Consider the following 22,617-nt stretch of genomic DNA (forward strand, 5'->3'; position numbering starts at 1 on the left):
GATAGCAGGCAACACTAAGATATGAACCTTAGTGCTGTGTCAGTGACCAACCAGATGTTTGCAACTGAGCAAATGACATCGCGTTAATACTGAGTGATTTGCTCATGGAATGAGTAATCACGCAATTAGCTTCCTAGTATTTACAGCAAGTTCGCGTACAATGAACCGCTCAGAAATCTTACTACCTCTAGCATTTGTTGCTATTATTCGCGGAATCACTAGCGAGCAAGAGTATAAGCGCATATATCATAACATGTGGTAGATCATTGAAGCCAGCGAAAAAAGTTGAAAACACGAGTGCTAATCCCTGTGGTACGTCCTGTTTGCAGACTTCTAGCATATGATCTATATGGCGATCTTTTCGTGGCGGCCAGTAGCATAGCTACGAAATAATGAAACTCCTGTTTACAAAAGCCAGAAATACTTAATTACCTGGAATGATTAAAGACTCCTCAAAGTGCATTAAAATGCTGTTTTAAATTTGCAGACTATTAAAGATATTTGATAAACTTACAGTACTAATACTGTAATAGATCGTTGTGAAGTCTGCCCTAATCTGCGTCTCCTAATTATGACGGTCTGACTTTTAGCGCGAGATTCTACCTGCTCCGGCAGTGATTCCCAAGGTCATTTTCCTTGTATTTGGCTATTTTGCAAGATACCAATGGCCTCGACCTCATTCAGGCTTCCGTAGCATGTTCTCCTGCTCGCACAGGAGTTGACTCTTGTGACAGAACTGGCACCCGCCTCGAAGAACGCATCTTGCATCACAATTCGCACTGCCAGGAAAACTTGGCAGTGCGTTTCGACGGTAGCGGTTTAATTGGATCAGCAGAAAAAAGAAAGGCCACTGGGGAAGTGTCGGGTTTCCCAGAGAGCAAACAGGAAACGGTCTGTCTACACGGGTACGCGATCCCGGCGCGGAGCAAACATGTGTGCGTGCTGCGCTGTGCCGCCTGGAAATGCTGGCAGACAGCGGGTGCGCCCGCACCGCAAACTCTGCCGCGCACCAGCCCGCACACAAACGCAGAGGACGTCGGAAACAGACGCCCGTCTCCGGGTGGCACGCATCGCGGTTGTCAGCACGCGGCTCGTCGGTCGCCAAACAGAGTTCCCACAGACGCTCCTGGGCGCGGCGGTCGCGGCTTAAATCTAATTCTCACAAACGAGACCAGCGCACCGCGTCGCACTCGGAGAAAGTCTGCTCGGAAAGCACCACAGGAGCGGGCCACAGCGCAGCCATCGTTGCTATCGCGGGCCCTGCGGAAGGAGCGCCGAGGGGCCATGGTGGTGGCAGCCGGGGCTTTACGGCTCCGAGGGTAACAAGATTCCACGAGCGGAAATATCACTATTGATTCCCGTGCAACTCCGGGCCTTTCCTTACTTTTTTTTTCCACTCTTGCTGGTGTCTCTGCCTGCCACACAGAGACAGAGAAACATGCATTGCAGCCGCTACGCGCGGAGTTCTGCCCTTATATCCCACCGTTGTCTCCAAGCTGCTTCCCTTGTGGCGTGCGCTTCTTGGCTTCAACCCCCCTCCCTCCTTCTCTGTCTTCTATCCTGTCTATACCCCGACTGGCATGCTGGCGCAGACACCGAATCGCTTTCCCAAAACCCGTCCGTAAGGACATTCTTACTTTGTATGTCTGTATAGTGACAGAAATCAGGCTGAATCATTTCGAAGAACAGCAAATATATGCAAAACAAAACAAAAAAGAATGATAAAACTAAAGAATTTTTTTATCTGCAGTTTTCGTGGAAGAATACCTCAATAACTACTCCGTCTTCGAAGTTATTAGAGTTTAAAGTACACGTGGATAAAGTCGACAAAATGATTGGACTTCCATTTTTGTTCACTGTAACAAAATGAAACCCTACGCCGTCCTGAAAGGGCCATTTTCAAGCAACAAAGCTGGAATGAAACGACGTAAATTTTCTCTTCCCTCGGCACAATTGCGCACTGGCCGCTACGCGAGTCTTTGTGTTACTGCGAGCTCTCTTGACGCTGCTGAAAATTGGGTGCTTGGAGAAACGCTTCGCAGGATTTTTCTTTCTCTGCTATTCAACACCTTCGAATTGATGTCAAGACAGCCATAAATTGTACAGTGCAGGACAAAAGTCTCTAGACCCGTGCTCGTAAGCGTAGTCGATAGCTCCATTTTTAGCTGCCGCCTGGAGACCACACTTGCGGAGATGAAATAACAGGAATCTGACTTTAAGCTTCACAAGTGTGGTCTCCGGTCGGTGGGTGATAACAAAGCTATCGGCTTCGTTTATAGAGCGCGCGGTCTGGAGAGTTTTGTCCCCGAGTGCACGTCCGCATGCCGACAACAGATGTCTTAACTTCTGCTCTGAATATCTTCGTAGTATTGAAATTAGCATTGCTCTTGTAAGTGACCGCGATAGATCCAGGCCAGTAACCTGTTTCAGTCGGCGGTTTTTATTGCTTTATGGATACACAGCTCGCGAACTCCGCAGTTCTTTTTGACTATAGAATCCTGAATTACGGAGGCAGAATGAGAGACAGCGGCCGGAATTTTTTATTAGTGAAGGCCAACGGTCAGCATGGCATCTGCTGGCAAACAAATAAACTTCCAAGAGGTGAGTACTACGCACAGTATGTCAATAAGCTGCACGCATGCTCTTTGCTCGAGTGGCTAGCAATTGCACACACAGCTGGTTAAAGAAGCCACCGCTGCTGGCTGAGAAACTAACGAAAAAAATAAAAACCAAGGAACACACTGAAAATGCTTCTCGCATGTTTGCCGGCGTGTTTCACAAAAGGTCGTTTTCACATCGTAAACGCGGTCGTTCGAAGTGTTATCGGTACCGGACCAAAAAAAATTGAAAAAAAAATGGCCAATGATCCCTGGAAGAAGCTTGTCCGGGAGCATTTTTTTTTTCGCACTTCGTGCTTCTTATTTTCCTCCTCCACCTCGTGAGTTACTTGTCGGCGTAGCTCGTTTTCTGCTTTGTCCTTACCAGACGTTAGAAAAAAAGGGGGGGGGGGGATAAAAAAGAAAAGAAACGGCGGTGCTTCTCGACATTGTTTACACACCGTTAGTCAGCCATATTTTATAAGCAACAACGGGGTCATGTTCAGCAATATCACGGTTTCATGCGGCAACGCGCGGCCACAGCGCAAACTGCCTCCGAGGAGGAAAGCAAAGACGAAGCAAACAGAATCAACCGAGGGCTAAAAGTGCGTGTCTATGTCACCGCGCGACTCTCGCGCTCGTGAATTATTGAAAAGTGCAGCGAGTGCTACCGCGCGAGATCGGTTTTCTCCAGAAACGCGGGTCAGGCTTGTAATGTTTTGCCCGCGCACACGTTGGCCTTCTCATCTGCAGCGCAAGAGCTATAAATAAATTTGCGCGAAAGAGAACGAACAGGCCAGGAAAAAAAATTGAGGAAAGAGGAGTCATTGGGAAATAAGGGGAGAGAGAAGAGAGAAAAAAGAGACACTCTGCGAGCTTGTTTACTTTATCGCCCAAGGAGAGTCCGCTATCTAACGACTCTGCAAATGGCTTATAAGGCGATAATTACGGCAATAAAGCAGGAAGAGTCACGAGACCGTGTAAAAGGACGATGTGCCCGAGCCTGGAGATATATAAAGGGCAAGTTATTTATCGTCGCGGCCGCGCAAGATCTTCGCTCGACTCCGCGAGGGGACGCCGCGGACCGATCTCTCTCTGAGCTGGCGCTTTAAAAGGGGCCAAACTGCGGAAACCGTAAAGTTTTATTTACGGCCTCGACGACCGCGGCCGCTTTTGTATTCCTCGGTGTTGCGCCGCGGAAGGTGACGCTTCCGCTTTACATTCTCGGGCTTCCTTCGACTTTTCTTGTTGCCTCGTCCTCGCTGCCTGCTCCGCTTCTGCTTCTTTTTTTTTTTTTCGCCAGCCCTTTCGCACCCTTGCACGCATCCATCGGACTCCCGCTGTTTGGGAGCGCAGCGCGGCGCTCTGGTGGCGATGCTGTCGTCGCTGGTCGCTGCCGTTTATTACCCCATCCCAGTCGTCCGTTAGAGCACGAAGTTAAGGCGCGTGAAGAGAAAGTGTAACAAGGCGCCGTCTGCCACTGGCGTTCGCGTGAAAGCTTTACGGCGTATCACTGCGGCCACGAAGACGACAAACACCACGGAATCGCGTGGCGAAAGCAGCAGCATCCATGTAGCGGACTTTTTTCCCACCACGATTTTTTTTTATTGCTGTCGTTCTCTTTACTAAACATGCGTTCGCCTTCTTTTGCTCCCGACGTTTTGCGCACGGCAGCGTGCTGATAATTCCTTGAAGCCGTTTCACGTGGTGGTGTATGTCCTCTCTGATGCAACGGTTTCAAAAGCAGAGGCAGTGGTTTCTTATCCTTCTCTACTCTTCGAATCAGCTGTTCTGGAGACTAAGAAATGCAATACGGCCTGTACTTTCGCGCCAGAAATGGGGGAGAGCTGCCACTAAACTTCTGGATGGGATTTCTTTTTATTTTTTCCACACCCGGCTTTTCACGTCGTTTTCGACAGCATGTAGCAGGATGTACAATTGGGCTTGTAAGCAAAGGTGCATTTGGGTGGAACAGCGCAAGCGAATGACAGACATAAAAGGAACAAGGAACACCCAGACGAGCGCTGACTCTCAACTACAATTTATTCAGAAAACCCACACAATTACGGCTGCAATCGCGAGATCCAGCATCTCTCGTGAATTTGCTCAAAGTGCCATATAAAAACCACATCATTGGTCAATGAAAAACACCTTTTTCAACAAAATAAAGACGATAAAAATCGAAAAACTAACAAATCATCATGTATTGTCAAGAAAATCAACTTCTTCACTTACTAGCAATAAGAATGGCTTACTACCGCATTCTTCTTTTTTCTTTGCGAATAAATTATGCCTCTTGCTACCTCCGTTGTTTGAATTATATGACGAAATAAAATCCTTGTGTGGGTTGCCAGTGGTCTCCATGCATTCCTGTTTCTCTCTTTCCACTCGTGGCGGTACTCTTCAAGCGGATTATTTGATTCCGAGATTTATCTGAGATGCTCCCTGTTCTGAATATTGATACACCGGCCAGTCTGTCAAATAATAACTTTTTTACATGATAGAGAAAGCTCATATACACCACTGAAAATGCGCATTGCACATATTTTGATTTATGCGATACTGCAAAAAAAAAAGGCTGTTTCTGCTTACGTTCTCACGGCGGTTCCTTATCATTCGGCGCAGCCCACTCAACTTGTGTAGCGCTGAACCCACAAGATTCATGTCAGAACGTTCCGCAACTTTTATATATATATGTATATGTATTTTAGCCGTTCGGTACACGTGCCGAATAACTGCAAATGTTTCATCTCTCCTGTCTATATTTGCATTTGAGAACCCTTCCCATGCATCCCGCAATAGCTTTTCGCAGGTTGCTGAAATCGCTATTTTGTAAAGCCTGAGGCTTATAATCTACATGCATGACTGAAGATGTGGTTTTTAGATTGTACTCTGAGCATGTCCTCGAGAAATTTCGGCCTTGTGATTGTAGCTGAAAGTATGTAGCATTTCCCTGAATAAAAAAATGTAGCTTAGACTCAGCGCTCTTCTGTGTGTTCTTTGTTTTGTTTTTTTTCAGTCGTTCATCTCTTTGCGCTGTTGCGCCCAAAATGCGACATGTTTATTTTAAAAACCAACATAGCTTAAAAACCGGCATATTTTTGTGACTACGGGACGCAATAAGAATAAGCATAAAATAAAAAGAGAGAAGAGACGGCAACAGGAAGTGCACTGTGCGGATTGCAAAAATGGCAGGTGAAAATTTGTAAAAAAAAAAACTCTTTCTCGGTCTAAGCAGCGCACGTCTTGCATATGGTCGTGTTTCAACTATAGCCTTATCTCAGGCAGTTCTTAATTAGTTTTAATGTTTTTTCTATGATTTGCAAGTCAAGCGCGTAGAATTAATGAAATGAAACAGAGGTTTGCAACCACTATTGTGACCAAGCGTGTGAAGAAAAAAGTCACGCATGCAATATATTTTGTTCTATGTGCATTCCAGAAGTTACCCTGTTTCATTCCACAGCGCATTTGTGTAATCTGAAAACGGATCTGATCGGTCAGTATATGAAACAGCAAGATGATATCATACTTGTTCGACGGTTTACTTTGATGAGAAAGTGATAAGGTTTTAACGTAGTTAAACCGAGTAGACGTGCGAAAACACCCCTTGCTTGAAAGATACGAAAGCAAGGAAACTTGAGCGTACCAAAGTCACCCTAAGGTCGCCCTCCCATTGGCTACCACTGGCGCGACGCTTCTCCGAACTAACCCGAGCTTACCCGAGTTACTCCAAGGCTTCCCATAAGATTTTTCGCTGGAAGCACGTTAATTAGGGCCCTCGCGCTAAAGTTACCTAAAATCGAGTATTTGGAGCCCTGCCACAGCATCCGAACCCTCCTCGAGGCAATTGTTCCCCATAAACAGCGCACAGACACGGAACGAAGCAACTTTATGCAGCCTTGAGAAAGCCACAGTTGTGCGGAATGCGAACACCTATCCGGGTTCAACGAAAAAAACCCGCCTGCGTCCTATAATTCATTCCGCGTGACGCGAAGATATAGCATAGTGCGAGCATTCAGCTACCAATCGGCCGTCACTGTACCATGTAGCACATTTCTGGCAGAACCACCGCGGCGGCTTTCGCGCGCTATTCAGGCGGCTCTCGGCCTAGCCCAATGCGGACATTGTGTCCGGATGACAAAGGTAACGTAATTCGTCCGTTCCACGGGGCGGTGATCGCATTTTCTCAGCGAAGGAATTGGCGGTGTGTGCTCCCGCCAGGCCCATCGCCTCCGTCGCTTCGCGTTGCGTGCAGTGTGGTGGTTTGCGCAGTCGTATACCCTGGAGCCGGAACTAGAATCAGTGAACAAGCCCGACAATTACTTGCCTCGCATTCATCCGCACGCCTCCTAGAGGCGTAGCAGAACAGCTCACGAGCGCCTCCTGAACGCGCACCGCAGGCTCATTCGGGCACAGAGCCGATGCTAATGGCGCCACTGTCACGATAGCTGGAGAAAGTAGCGCCTGTCTGCGCATCGTTCGCTGGCCTGCGCTGCACGGAACTGCGGCGGCGAACTACGAACCCTGGCGCGCGGGCCAGCGCTATTGTGTTAGGAGGCACATATTCAGAGTTGGCACTTTCCTATTAGCTACTCATTAGAAAAATGGCGCCTGCAGTCTTCATTAGCGTAATTACCTTAACAACAGAGAACGAATTCTCGAGCAGGAAGTAACGATAGGTGGCAGCAACGTAGAGTGTTTCCTGCGCTGGTGCGCGCCGGCGCGTCCGCTGCCAGCGTCTGGCTTGTGTTCGGCAGCGAATAATAACGGCGCGCGACTGAGTGGAGGGCACGCGTATCGGCAAACCGAAGCATAAGCATGCGCCCATACCACGCCTGACTTGGCCCCACGAATCATCTCTCGCGTGGGCATAAACACGGCAAGGCCTGTTTTCCTTCACAAATCGGCTGTAACGAAGGAAAGATAAGGAGTTATTCGCAGGAAACGCTGCGGTATGTCCTTCGTGTTTGTTAAAGCTGCGATCCTTGCACAATTTTGATGCCTTTAATAAGAGTGTGCAAGACAGTCCTGAGCCGGATCGGCAACGTTATTCGTACGTAAGATCGACTGCAGTTTGGCCAACGCTTCATCCATCGTTTGGCCAGCTATCGGGATTGGCCTACCAATAGGCACCGGCCAATTGTAAACTGGAGTCAGACGCTAACGCATCTGCCACTTTTCTCACCGTTTTCGAATTAAGATTGCAAGTAAAAGAAGTTGGTACGCCCTTAGTGGAATATTTAACTGTTTTGTCGCTCTCAACAGGACAGATTTGGAGCCAAGACATATTTGCTAAGACATAAATAGGTTTACAAGGGCTAGTGCCCCGTCCACTTGTCTAAAATTAAATCAACACAAAAGTAAACTACTGCCGAGCACTAACAGAGGAATGAAAAAAATTGTTTTTCATCAGCCTCCTATAGCCTCTAAAATGACGGAAAAAAATGCGCAGGCCTAAAATCTGTCAGTCGCGATATATGAGTGATTCGATTTCCGCACAGTATTTCTATTGATTAAAAGTGGAAGAATAATTAGTATAATCATTATCATCTCCTCTGGCTGCGACCACCAGTATCAGCGCGATTGAGTCTATTGAAAAAAAAAATGAATGCTCCCAGTAACCTTAATCCTCTGCGTGACTCCAGCCGAGACCATGTTACTTCAGTGAATTTCATAAGGGAAACTTAATATAATCTTCTACATTGTGTGCTGTGAACGAATCAACAGTTTAGAACCCTTTGAAATCAGCGTCACGAAACGGGTTACCGCAACATTCATTCGCGAAAAGCTATGCTGTTACCGAGGAGCATTGACGCCAAGGACTGCCCTGCTCGTGGCGGCTCGCCAAGAGTGCCGGCGTGGTGCTTACGCGTCGCAAGTCTCTGAGGCCAGCTGCGCTTGCACGGCGCATCGTGATGTCGCGGCGATCTGAGGCCCTTTCGACGTCCACCGAAACGACGTGCGTGAAGTGCACTGAAAGGGCTGCCATGAATCTGCGCCCCACAAAGCTTGCCCATATTTTGAGAGCCCTTACAGTTCAAAGTATTGAGAGTTGTGTCGGCTTAACTCTCATTATGATTAATTAGTCACCGCGTTTTGAAGCGGGTCAAATCGCCTAACCATGATCGCTTGCTTCATATATGTCTTATTAAATTTACCAATAACGTATCAATTTAGGCAGATATTAATATTTATGACGAAATACTGTTCCCACTTTTTATTATCAAATTCTGCCTACGGCTTCTTCCACATCTGTGCAATATTCTCCGATACAGTTAAATGTTTTCACTGGATTGTTCAGTTATTTAGTGCACGTGTTCATTACAATTTTTGAGCTCTTTAACAGTGTCATGAGTGACTTCATTATATGTCAAACCTTCTGTGCATATGATTATTTTGAGGAATATTTTCGTCCGCTTGTCAAGCGTAGTTGCCGCATGTCGTAAGCCAATAAATACTAGAAAGCCGAGCTTTGTAACAAATACGTATCGGCGGTCGAGGTCTCGACAGGGGTAGGGTAACTCGCCTTTGACCCCGCCACCTCTTAGACGGGTTTAAAAAAGTAAATAAATAAACCCAAACAATCGCAGCGGACCTGGCGGACCACATGCAATCATCGGCAATCATGCGTTGATGAGCGGAGCTTTGTGTGCATATTTTTTAACGCGATAGCGTTGAAGCTCCCAATCTCCCATTCTGTAGAAACTCCGGCATCGTCGTGGGCGGCGACAACAGCGTTGTGAGAGAAAAAGCGGGAGGGGCGCTTCTTACAGGGGTCGCATGGCCTTGTGACGTCATCACAACCTGCCCAAATGATTGTGAGGTAAATTGCCCACCGTTCCAGGTGGCAGTTCAATTAATGATTGTTAGCGAGAGGTTCCTCGGGAGGAGCACCCTGGGTCTCACAAGCCCCACCGATGGCAGCACCTGTGCCATCGCAGGGTAGTGGCCCGTCGCTTAACCGCTGCACCACTGCGCCATGCGTGGTATGAGGACACCCCGCGATCTATAAATGTAAAGTAGGGAATGACCGCGTCTGCGAAGTGGTAGCCGAAGAGGACCCCAGGCCGCTAAAGGGGAGGAGCCCATTAAATTAATGCTGTCACGTCATATCCTTAAGGCGGCGCTTCCGTGCATCCTCAAGTTTTTTTTTTTTAACGTGCATGTGTGCATTCGCTCGTCTCGCATGGACGCAATTTATTTCACGCAAAACAACCCATACTGTCGACCACAATCAGCGAAGGACTGCGAGTTACTTCACAGATACGCCCATAGAAGCCGAGAAGGGCGTATCAAGGGCACCTTGAAGCAGCCCTGATACGAAATCAGCAAGCTTTGACCTAGAAGCATTCATTTCAAGCCCTGTGAACGAGTGGTACGCAATTCACAGCCCTCCGTAGCTGCTAGAGTGTAAACGGATATGAGTTCCCTCCTCCAACAGGGCTAGAAGAGCATCGGCAGCTCAGATTCCAGAAGGGGCGATTACGTACGCCAACCGCCAACTGACCGCACGGGTGGGGTGTCGCGCTGGACACGTCGCGAAAGTCTGCGTTACAGCACAATAGCGAGCACCGTCAGCAGCCGACGGCCCCGAGGTGGCGGGGCTGCCCAACGTGAGGAGCAGCGACCACCGTACGTGACTGTTCAGCGCTCGCCCATCTCTGCGTGCGGACGCAGCGCTCCAAGCTGCAGACAAGCGCAACCCGAGCTCGGTCGCTCGCCTGCAAGCGAGCGAGGGGGCGCCGGGGGGACCCAGGGCTGAGACGTAGCGAAGGCTTTTGAGCACAGTGGAAACACCACGCGCGCCCTCTCGCGCGATCCAAGCTAATAGCATCTAAGTGGTTGCCGGGAAGCCGCAAGCCCTCAATCCCTACGCGCGGTGCGTTCGTGCACACAAGCGCTTACGGTCGCAGTGCGGACGCCGGAATGTGCGTGTCCCGCCGCATCAGGCCCAGGCCGATCCGTATACAGTTGCCTGGCAGGGCACACACGTAGAGCCCATACCCGGGCAACACGAGCGCCACGGCTGCTGGGCGACGGAGATGGTTGGGCGCTGAGGGCACGAGGGAGAGGACCCAGCAATGCATCGCAGCGAGAAAAGGCCCTGCGGGCTCTCTTTAGCCGGCGCGATGCCTAAGTGCTCCTTCCGGCCTTGGGCGCAATGCGCAAAAGAGGCGCGCGGTTAATGATCAGCACAGAATACGGCTTCCCTTTTGGCTTCTTTTTAGAAGCTACGCGATCTGTTTTTATTTTGCTGCGAAGCAATTTCTTCGCGAAGCCACGGCGAACTTTCTGTAATGAAAAGGGGAGCTTTTGTCGAGAACAAAAAAGACTAGGAGGAGAAAACAGACGCGTTTTGTTTCTGCCAACCCTGGCGTTCCCGGCTTTGAACCATCACTCGTCTCCCGGTTACGTCCTGGAAACGTGGTACCAGTATCGGTGACTAGCTGTGCGGCGTGCTCCACGCGGCTCCTATGGTGTTACTGGCACGGGAGCGAATCTCCTTAGTGCAAATGTGTGTTGTACGCATTCATCAGTGCCGCAAATTTCTCTTTCGGACGAGGAAACAAATACGAGTGGCGCGATAAGAGTGGCTTAGTGCGAAGCAATGAGAAAGCAAAACGGCCGATGCGCAACGCATTTATTCTCGCGCCGCAATGAAATACGGAGATTTAGATATAGTGGGAAATGCTTACAATGCTCAGATGACTCATTCAGGCAGACAAATCTTCGTCAATACTTCATCGCAATTTCACGAGATTACGAGGTATCTCGCGTCATATACGTAGAACAACGCCACACTGGTCCCTCGAAGACAGGCGCCCTTCAAAGAGAATAATATTGTTTAAACGACATATCACTCTGGGGCGTGTACGGACCCCTTGTTGATATATGTAGGAATTAATGAATGGCCTTATTTACATTTAAAGAGTGGCATTCGCCCTTTCGCATTGCATTACAACAAGACACCTGTGCGGACCCAGAAATGTCATGCTTTTTTCTCTTATTGAGTCGGCGAATGTTTGCCCTTAACACTGTCCCGTCAAAAAGATACGTCAAAGGAGCATTTCCGGTCCTTTCTCTTTAAGACACGCCAACAAGCAGACTGCGCTGTAGAAGCGAAAAATGCAGTTTACCCCCAGACTTCCGACGCAAGAGGCATAAACGGCACCCCCAGCGTAGGCAGGCAGCACATGGAGGCGGCGTAACAAAGGTTTTATAGGCGCTCACGGGTTCCATCAGAATTCCGATCAATAGCTCGTCTATCTGCTGGTCAATTTTGATACGAGACGTATAATTTTAATCTGCGCGTACACGAACGCGCAACACAAAAGAGAAACTCCTGCCAAGAAAAGGTTCTACTTGACAGCATTTTATAACAAATTTTTTGTTTTGTTTTTTTTTTCTCGAGGAAATAAGGCAGTTGCTTTTTCGCGGAAAGTATTCAACAATACCAGGAAATCAAAAAAAAACTATGGAATAAGAAAATGCATAAAATCAGCGACTGAAGCCAATTAGTGCGTTAAGCAATTTTTTTTCGATATATATGTATTATACAATGTCTGCAGGAACAAGACCGTTATGTTTTTCCACTGCGCGTGGCTGCCCTCTGTCCACCAATGCGGACAAACATGGACGTGGCCCCCGAGAAACTGCACCGATCCATCGTCTGTCCGCGACATGTGGATATGATCCAAGAAGGAGCAAAAAGAAAGCGTAATCGGGCAGACAGCAAGTCGGCCCAAAGAAAAGAGAAAAATGGTCTCTCTTTCCGCCTGGTCTTCCTCGCTCTGTCATACGTACCCCCCCCCCCCCCCCCCCTCCGAACGTCATACTTCCCGCTGCACTTTGGTAGCGCAGCCGTCGCTGAGATATCGACTAGCTCTCGCATTTTCTTCATTCCTTGAGTTATACCACGTTGTCGTTTCAGGCTGCACAGACCACAGTCATTAGCTAAAAGCCGGTATCTGATTCTTTATGCTAACATGTCGTCAGTTTTTACAAGAGTGTATCAGACTTTATCGTCCTTCGCATTCTGATTCCTCAGGCTTCGTAGTCGCATTCACGTTATTCAGTATTTTATTGAAGTAGCTAAAGAGACTGCCGAAGGCAGTGACTACATTGAACACATTGCAAAACTACGTCAACATGACGTGATATAACTACAGCGTTTGGCAACAATAATGACATCAGAAGTTCAATATTTCTGCGCCCTTCTCTAGGCACCTTGCATGTTCAGAAAGCTCGCTGCATGAGAAACTTCCACAATCGACCGAAAGTAGTAAATGGAGCCCCTGTGGTTTCACTAATGCCGTACTTTCATTGGTGTACCAGTTAATTCCGGCAGCCAGCGAGTTAAAGGGCGAGGACATTGAGCAGTTTATATATTACTAAGATTTTTCTTGCTGGTATCGACCATAGCGCATTCAATTTTCTATCATCTTCCTTCTTATCCTCCGTCTTTTGGAGCTCGTGTATGGCTCATCTTAATCTAGCATGGACTCTCCCGGAAATTAATTTTTTTTCTGCTTGTTTCCTAGAAGGGGGGGACATGTATGTGCATTTTGTGCTTTAGTTGTTTCTTGAGTTTTTCTAGCATTTTTTTCTGGAAAAATATTACAGCTCAAAAGGCCTGAAAGCTGATTTCTTGTTTAGCTAATGCAGCTCAGGCATGCTCCCGGGACTTGGAAGACTTCGGGTACGGAACAAAAGATTATTTCGAATCACTGTGTTATCAACTGCTCATAAGAAATCTATTTTATCAAGTAAGAGCTACAGCAGTGTACGAGAGGGGATTAGGTTTCGTGGGCTGTGTGTGATCACAGAGCTACATCTTTTAAAAGCACTTTTGATCAGTTCTTATTATTTCGCCTCTGAGGATCATTAGCAGAAAGAGAGAGAGCAGCAGTCTTTCTTGGGGAACTAACACGTGTGGATGATATCCTAGCTGAAATCAAGAATAGGGAATGAAGATTGCATGAGACTGTAGTAGGGAGAACAGATTACTATTGGGCCTTTAAGGTAGCGGAGTGGGCTCCAAGAGAAAAAAAAAAGGACGGCGGGGAAGTCGGTGGTAAGATGGGATTCCAAAATATTCAGGAGAGATTAAGAAAATTTTGTAAAGACATTTCTCTGCAGTGGCTGCAACAGAACTAGTGACAACGATGATTATGATGAGGTATGCTGAAGGATGCGTTACGTCTATTAACCTTTTAAACGCCGCACAATGAAGCAATGAAGCAAAGACGAAAATGCCTACTGAGAATTCACATATGGTTTCTGAACAAACCGCGAAGAAAAATGTAGCCGTATTTACAACGATTAAGCATGTTTTTTTCCGCGATCCATTTTCGGAACACTGCCATTTTCCATACAAAGAATACTAACGTCGTCTGAAGCATCTTTTATCGTCTGTGCAGGGTGAATTTCTTTTTGTTATTTGAAGATCCGCTTATAGATGCCTGTAATTTTTTTAACAAATTAAAGAGAGAAAGTCTATAGAGAAAATCACGTGCTTTAAGAATGTTTTCTTTTACCGTGCCAGCTGCATCGCATTCAGCTCTTTAGAAGACGTGATAGGCTGGAAAGCATTTCGTGAGCAATTGTGTTTAAAGCATAGCTATGGTACTCACGTCTTACGACAACCCACGCGTGGCTCCGTTCCGTAATCACGTGACCGCCCTCTGCACGTGCTTCACACAGCCTTCGTCATGTTGTTCTAAGGTACGGTGCTCGCTAAGCCGGGTGGTTCAGGGACTACATCCTGCATGCGCCCCGAGTTTCGCTTCGCGAATCGCTGCCTTCGTCGCGTGGGACGCGTCCTGGTTGTGAGACGCCCCAAACTCTTTAAACGCTCCTCAGACGCTGCATGTAGATGGGAAGTGAGAGCCCGAAGACTTGTGGTGGGTTCAGCACACCTAGCATGCGCTTGGAACGCTGGCCCCGAAAAGACTTCCCGAAAACATCTGCAGATTTGTGCCCACAAATTTGAAAGACAGAATGAGAGAGCGTTAAGCCATGCGGCGAAATATGGAGCCCTCCACTGCAGCACCTCTTTCTCTCTTTTTCCTTTCTCTCCCACCTTCCTCACTTCTCTTACGGCACGGTTCGGGTGTCGGCCGAGATGTGGGACAATTACTGTGCCATTTCTTATCCTTAAAAACCAAAAACGGTACTCTGAGCCACCGCGCGCGTAGTACCCAGCGCGGTGGCTCAGTGGTTAGAGCGCTCGGCTACTGATCCGGAGTTTCCGGGTTCGAACCCGACCGCGGCGGCTACGTTTTTATGGAGGCAAAACGCTAAGTCGCCCGTGTGCTGTGCGATGTCAGTGCATGTTAAAGATCCCCAGGTGGTCGAAATTATTCCGGAGACCTCCACTACGGCACCTCTTTCTTCTTTTCTTATTTCACTCCCTCCTTTATTCCTTCCCTTACGGCGCGGTTCAGGTGTCCAACGATATATGAGCCAGATACTGCGCCATTTCCTTTCCCCAAAAACCAATTATTTTATATAGAAAGGAGCATCCGCTGTTTGTGAAGCTCATGCCCGTGGGCTCCTGGACCAGTTGGAGACCACCCTGGAGGACTTTTTTTCGTTTTATAAAGTTGTTTTCATCCATGTATCCGCTAGTTGAAATTTGATACTGCCATTCGTCAATGTTCCTAAAAAGGAAGATTTGCATAAAACTCACTGCCCGTCAAAGACACACTAGATTTCGTTCTCTGTTTTTCTTTCATAAAATCACGCACTATCTGTGATTACTTTTGTTCAGTTGTGTTCAATTTAAGATTTTTTTTTCCTGAGAAAGGGCTCCACAAACACTTGTCTGTGACAAGGCCCAAATATGTTCGTTTACGAGAAATAACGCGAAATCCAAAATTAAGTCGATATAAATAATATAGTTGGGATGTTTTCCCCAATCACCACACAGAATGCGAAAAAAATCGAAGGGTTTATTTTGAAGCAGAATAAAAAATAATTTTCATGTGCTCTAATTTTGGAATATTGGCGAGTCAAATGTTAATACCTGATCCCTCGTCGTAGTGCCCCGTAAAATAGGCTAACCCGCTTGGGAAGCAATCTCCTGCAGAAAGCGCTGGCGTCACTGCTTCTCTCGATGCTTGCTTCATCGCGGCCACGAATTTCAATTCCGCGCGGGTCACGCGCATACGCGCTCGAAATTTCTTCCGGGAGAGTGCTCCTTTGTAAAGCTCTGTGGCGACGCTGCGTTGATTACTTCTTCCTGCGGAGTTCCGTGCGCGCTTTGAAAAGTTTGAAAGGCCAGCTAAATAAGCCGGCTTTAGGAGCACAGCGATCGGTTTGGACGTTTGTCAAGTTTCCGGTAGACCGTGCGCGACGAAAAAATGCGTATCTGCGCTTAATCCTGTATCACTCGCGAAAAATTGAATTCTGTGACTTTTTTCGTTTGTACGTTAGGACCCCTTCGCAGTGACCTGAAAGAAGCTGTACGCTTATGGCCTTTAAGCATTGTTTGCTGCTTACGAAAAAACCTGGTGTGTCTGCTTAAAGACACAACGCTAGGATGAGCTATCATCATCTGGGAGAGTGTGGCGGGATGCATGTACGTTTAAAAAAATGTTAGTTACCTCTTACGCACATTTTCAAAGGCATCGTTCATTTTATACCCACCACTTCTTTCCGAAGAATGAAAAATTCTCAGTGTTTCCGGAATTGTTTATGGATTATGGGCGTTTAACGTCCCAAAGCGACTCAGGCTATAAGGGACGCTGGAGTGAAGGGCTCCGGAAATTTCGACCACCTGTGGTTCTTAACGTGCGCTGACATCGCACAGTAACGAGCGTCTAGAATTTCCCCTCCATCGAAATTCAGCCGCCACGACCGGGATCGAACCCGCGTCTTTAAGGCCAGCAGCCGAGCGCCATAACCACACAGCCACCGCGGCGGCCGTTTCCGGAATTGTATTCACACGAGGCTAGGGGCATTCGAGTGCTAAAAGAATTCACAGAGAAAGCTAATTCCATTACTTGTTGGCAAGACATTAGCATTAACCCCTGTTGATGCCTTGCCGGAAGCTATGTCATGTCCGGTCTGGTCACGTCACTTCCCTCCAGCCAATGGGCGGGCTTTATGTCCGAAGACGCATTTTGGCCCCATGATGCTTTTAATGCAATCGCATTATTAAGCAAATCGCCATGTTAGCGCCGTCTTCAGCCAAGAACAGCGCCTGGATTGATCTTCGCCTGCACATGAACTTATGGGAGACCTCCCACCGGCTCATATTCCAAGCTCGCTTCGAGGGCCGGAGAGTTCAGCTTGCGGGGAAAAAAAAAAATTTTTTGATGGCCTAGCTCTGTTAGGCCAGGATATACGTAGCGAAAGCGTGGAGACTTCCGCATCGGAAGAGTGCATTCACTAGGTGCTCATTTATTCGTGCTTGAAACTTGAGCCGTCGTGGCGGAGTAGTAGCGTCTCCGCTACAAACGTCAAAGGCCCTGGTTCGATTCCCAGCCAAACCGCGGGCTTCTTTTTTTATGCGGGGGGTTTCAGTGGCTCCCATAGATGCCACCACCGAATACGTTGGTTAGCGGTTAAGCGCAGGCTTTTTTAAGGCGCGTTTATACTCCGGCGTAACGCCCGTCCGCGCGCGCTGCACGGCGACGTCACGTCGGCCAAAGCGAGACCCTCTATACTCCAACCGCGCTTGACCGCCGACGCGTTCGGTGGCTTCGGCGCACTCTGACCGCACTGGCGGAGACTTGGAGCATGTCTCTATTTCGCGTCGAGTGCGCCAGCCGCCGCCGGCCCGGCCAGACCGGTTCAGCTCCGCGGCGAGGCGCGCGTGGTGACGTCATGTGCCTCCTCGGAGCACCGCCACGTCGAAATCGCAAGTTCGCGGCCAGTAAAGCATTCGCTATAGAACATGTATACAGGAGGCGTGCGCTGCCAAAACGTATAAGTTTCCAGCAAAGGCCCTGTTGTACTGAGACTCACATGTGAAGCACATTAGGCTGAAAGAGATCCCAGTGGACGCTTGTTCTGCTTGCGCAGCGTGTATGCTTTTATTGTAGAAAAACCAAACAAGTTATATGGCGTCTTATTCTTTATTTCAATGAAGTCGGTTTGAGGATATTTGATGTATAGCAAAACTTTGAGTTGGGATAGTTGGTATACGTTCATTGTAAAACAGCGCAAAAAAAGCGAGGAATAATAGAAATAAGGACGCAGGACAAGCACTGACCTTTGTGTCCTCTTTCTCTGATCCCTCGCTTTATGGGCTGTTTTACTATGAAGATGTTTGATGCGTTTATGTGTGGTGTATTCGTGTGTGCTTGATGTGTGCTTGGAAACATGTATCGAACCTTCCAGCTGAGTTCCTGTCTTTTAACTGATTTTGCACATGTTCATTGGCTCTTCGAGATGGCTCCAAATACGATATTCAGATTCGGTAGCAGTGAAATGCGCTTTCTTGCTCAGTTTTGTTGCTTACGTACCTGGTGAAAGCACGAAAGCCCTTACAGGCCTTCTATGTACGACCCGTGCACGCCTCTGGTGCTCGCAGGCATTGCCTGGCGGCGGTGAGAGAAAGAGCGCCGCATCGTCTTCCCGCGGTCATGTGTGGGACTGCGCTGTCGCCGCCATGAGGGAGCGTCACCGAGTCCGTGCGACTGCAACGCTGGCCGCCTGCGGCCTGGTGCTGTTCCATTGCGCCGTGGCGGCGTCAGCCTGGAACATCCAGGACTACGGTGAGTGCTACCCTTAGAAGCCATGCTTCCACAAGCGTCATGCACCATGATGTGGCATATGTGTGTACACAAGAATGCGTACGCACATTTTTTCCTTTATCGCATGCTCCGGAGAACGAGAATGGGCTAGTGGTTCCCACAGAACCAAATATTTTTATGCACTATAGACGTGCCTTGCTGCGCCACGACGCCATTTCGTAAAGTACTTTATAGGTGAGCTTAACTCTGTGCTACCTGCGAAGCACTAAAAGCTCTTTTTCTTCCCGGTGCTATAACCTGTTAACTTGCATTAAGCTGCCTTCGCTTGGCGAAACCTCAAAGAGAAGGTGCCGCACCGTTAGGAAATTAAGCGCACTAAAATTCATCTTGTTTCCGACGCTGCACAATGCGAGAGTCACCCAACCATTTATCTTCCGTCACGGGGACAGCATGGACAGTTGATGTGTGCCCACAACGAAACAAACAAGTTGTGCTTTCAGCAGTGCTGCGAACACATTCAGTTGAACAAGGCACGCGACGGCGAAACGAGGGCAACTGACGCAACGTGGCCATTCTATCGATTGGTTTCCAGAAGAGGTCGCGGTGTGCTTCTACCGGTCGCTTTCCAGGCCGTCAAGCTCGGTTCAGTCCTTTTTAATAAATGCCCGCGGCATTCTGCAGTCAGAAGGATTACGAGTGATAGTGCGCGACATTGCAGAGCTACGCAGCTTCAACACAACCCGTCAGCAGCCACTGGCAAAGGTGCCAGCACATTGCATGGGATAAAATCCTACCCGCGCTGGTATGCCGAGCTGCCAGAGTACTGAGCTCTTCTAGTCGGATACAGCTCAAGAAATAAGCAGCAAATTCTGCTCAAAGGAGGCCCTCCAGCCAATGGCATCGACAGACTTTCATAACTTCGCTTTAATCCGTGGTTAATCCTTGGTCGGTAAACCTGGTAACCGGTAGACACAATTGGCTGAACCTCCTTTGAGAGCAATTTGCCGTTTAATTCTTGAGTTGTTTCGACTGTAGTCAACATGGCTTCTTATCTATGGTGTGCGCGTCTACGTTTGGTGTCCAACTGCGCTGACAGGGCCGCCATTTGCGCTCGCGAGTCCTCCGATAAACGTCAACACTTTTCGGCGAAAATAAAAATTGCCAAGTTTCGCCACTCTTCTGCGCCGCTATTATAATTTGTTTCCGGTGTAAAAACTTCATTGCACACAGTGGCTAGTCAATCGTGCAATCTCTCATGCAACGGCTACAACACGAACGTGTTCCGCGCATGCGCTGAAGCTTTGACTCTTTTGCGAAACGAACTAAAAGCCACCACTGGCCGTACGATGCATCACGCGGGCACGTGCACTCGGCCAATCGAAGATTCGGAAAAAGGGAAAATAGGAAGCAAGTACAAAAGCGATGAGAACGGCTTCGAGATCAAAGAATGGCACTGCCATCTCAGTACAGGCGTATCCTATAGCAGGGCATGTTGCTGGGCGAGTTGGTGGTGATCGAACATCATGGAATCGCGGCGCTAGCAGACAAGGACACAGGGAGGACACAAACACATCAGCGCAAGTGTGTGTCCTCCCTGTGTCCTTGTCTGCTAGCGCTGCGATTCCATGATGTATCCTATAGGACAGCGATACCAGCAGCATCGTCTCATGATGGCCCGGTCGTTATCGTCACCAGCTGCGCACGTACATACAACGCTCGATATCGAAAACCGTGGTCGACTGCGCTTGCGTTTATATTTTCAAGCAGAAGATGCGCGAGTTTACCTTACTGACATTCAAACAGCGGCAGAAGCCAGCGTCGTATAGCATGCGTCGTTAACAATAACTGCCCCGCAAACGTCCGCATTGGGCGCAAGGTTATCGCTTTTTGTTTTCTCCTAGCATAAACCGCTGCCTTTAAAGAGGTGCGCACAACTAGCACAGCTTGTTTCTGAACTGACGTATGCACCGCGGCTCAGCCCTGGACCCGTAACAGAGCTGGCTGCTCGTGCGCGTTGTCTCACCAGTGGCGTCAGTAGTATTTGCGAGACAGTGCTGCGGGCATCGCTGCCCTCTTAGCACATTAAATATCTCCACATATATATATATATATATATATATATATATATATATATATATATATATATATATATATATATATATATATATATTTACACCTTGAGAGGATTGCTTCCACATTCATTTGACAGCGCATTTATGAAGGAAGTTTCAATAAGAGCTAAGGTAGTCAGCCTATAGGTTTTCTCGTACTTCACGCCCTAAAATTTGCTCTGTAAGGTGAAACTGAGATTCGGGCCAAGCTTGTTTATCAGGTATACCGTGTATGGCAGCTCTGGCGGCGGACGACGCTCATAGAAGCGAAATACACTGGCAGATTGGAGGCGATGCGGCAGGTTTCGCTCCTAAGTACAGCGACGACGGTGTGGTTAGAAACATTAAAAACAAAGCAAGAAGCTTGAGCCCACACATCGGCCGGCCGTCTGCAGCTGAGCGCAGACAGGCGGCGAATGGAGTGGCCCACGTCTGTACTTTTTTTTCCGTTCGTCGCCGCCGCAGTAAAAGCCCACAGGCTCTCAGAAACTCCTGAAAGCACGACCAAACAGGGAGGTTCAACAAGCTCAGTAAAATAACTCACTGAAACGCGGAAGAGATGTAGAAGTTTTCGGAAGCTGAAAAAAAACGGGCACGGAGACGCTGAGAGCATCCTTCATTTTTTCCAATTTGAGCCGAGGAATGATCCAACCTGGACGCTAAAACGAATTTCGGCTTAATGCGGAAACGGAAGAGCGAATGCGACGTAAAGTAATTTTCAAAAAGAACAAGTCCTTTTTGCCTCTTGTTATTTTTTTGTCGTGGCGCTTTATAACAATGGCACATGTTCACATTTTCTTTCTTCTCAGGAAATATTTAAAAAACAAAACAAAAAAGAAAGTGCTATCGCGTACTTTAGCTGTACTGCAGTGCGGCTGACGCTGGTGCGAATATAGAACGAAAGCAGTTATGGTATTTCTCTGTTCCAGAGTAACCGGCTGAATTTCGCGTAGTTTTCTTATAGACCTAATGACACGAGCTCAAGTTGTGCTTTCTGTGCTATAAATATTTAGGCTCGTTTGACCATCGCGCTGGTATAGATTTTTCTGTAAACGGTCAAGGTTGTAAGGAAACACGGCCAAGAGCGTGATATTTTGAAAGGGACATCGCACTTATTGTATAAATATTAAAGAGGATTGATGCGGCATGTGTTCATTACTCTTGCTTTATTCTGGAAACAAAAATGCTGACTGCCGGCAATAAGAAAAAAAACAGCCTACGACGGGCTTCAGCGCGCGGCGCGGAGCAGTCATTTTCTGTTAAATGAACACCCTGCATTTATCCGAAGTGTGTGCAAAGTAACAAAGCTACTCACATTTTTAGTTATTGTAGGCACAAGACTCGCAGTCTTTCAAGTATGCTCAATAAATATAGCCCGCCAAGGTTTAATACAGAGATGTCTTGTTGGAAGGATTTTCTTAAGAAACATCTGAAGCGCGCCGTCAGTTCGTGCCGCATAAGAGTAACAGAAAGCCCAGGAAAGCAAACCAAGGGGAAAAAAAAAGTCGGAGAAACCACGGAGCGAAAGAGAAGCCAGGAAAGAAAAAAAAAGGTGCAGAAGACATGGCTGAAATTTAATAAAAGGCCACAATTGCAAGCGACGGACGACAAGATGAAAAAAAAGATGAAGGATGAGGGGAGGTACCTTAGATAAAGGAGCAGCCACGGTCAAGCCGACCCACCAAGCGATGAACTGAAATTGTAGGCAGGGACTAATGATAGAGCTGGTGGAGCATCGCACGGCTCCGCTCCCTTCCCTTCGCCGGGAACGGAGAACGGCGCCGGGGAAAAGAATGGCAGGTGACGGGGCCATAAACGAGGGATGAAAAGGAAGCGGGCAAGAAACACGAAGGTCTCCCTCTATCTGTTCGCAAGTGCGTTACAGACGCACGTATAGGGAATCCCGGCGATATGATGAAGAAAATAGACGGAGCAGCTGAGCGCGCGGCGCTGGTGAGAGAAAAATCGCCTCGCTGCAGTCAGTGTGACGGCGAGCGCGAATGGTGAAACAGCGGCCAGGGAGGCGAAGGTGTCTGAGGGAGCCCCTTTCGTCTGGGCGCCTCCGTTTGTCACTGGCTCTCCGCGTTCCTCCCTCCTCGCTCGGCGTGAGCCCGTGTCTCCGCTTCCGCCGTCGTCTTTCAATTCCCTTGTCACGAGCGACCGCCCCCCTGTCGCCCCGCACATTTTATCCTCATACTACGAGGC

The 22,617-nt window shown here is 48.1% G+C and overlaps 1 protein-coding gene across 1 annotated transcript in view; it reads left to right on the forward strand.

The window, feature by feature from the left end:
* Positions 1-22,617, forward strand: part of LOC144126137 (cell adhesion molecule DSCAM-like) — a 265,564-nt gene that overhangs the window by 158,197 nt on the left and 84,750 nt on the right. The window contains exon 3 of the mRNA XM_077660103.1: positions 18,139-18,322. Coding sequence (XP_077516229.1) covers positions 18,139-18,322 — 184 coding nt within the window. The remainder of the gene's footprint in view (positions 1-18,138; positions 18,323-22,617) is intronic.

Source organism: Amblyomma americanum, chromosome 3, assembly GCF_052857255.1.
Source record: "Amblyomma americanum isolate KBUSLIRL-KWMA chromosome 3, ASM5285725v1, whole genome shotgun sequence".
Lineage (NCBI taxonomy): Eukaryota > Metazoa > Arthropoda > Arachnida > Ixodida > Ixodidae > Amblyomma > Amblyomma americanum.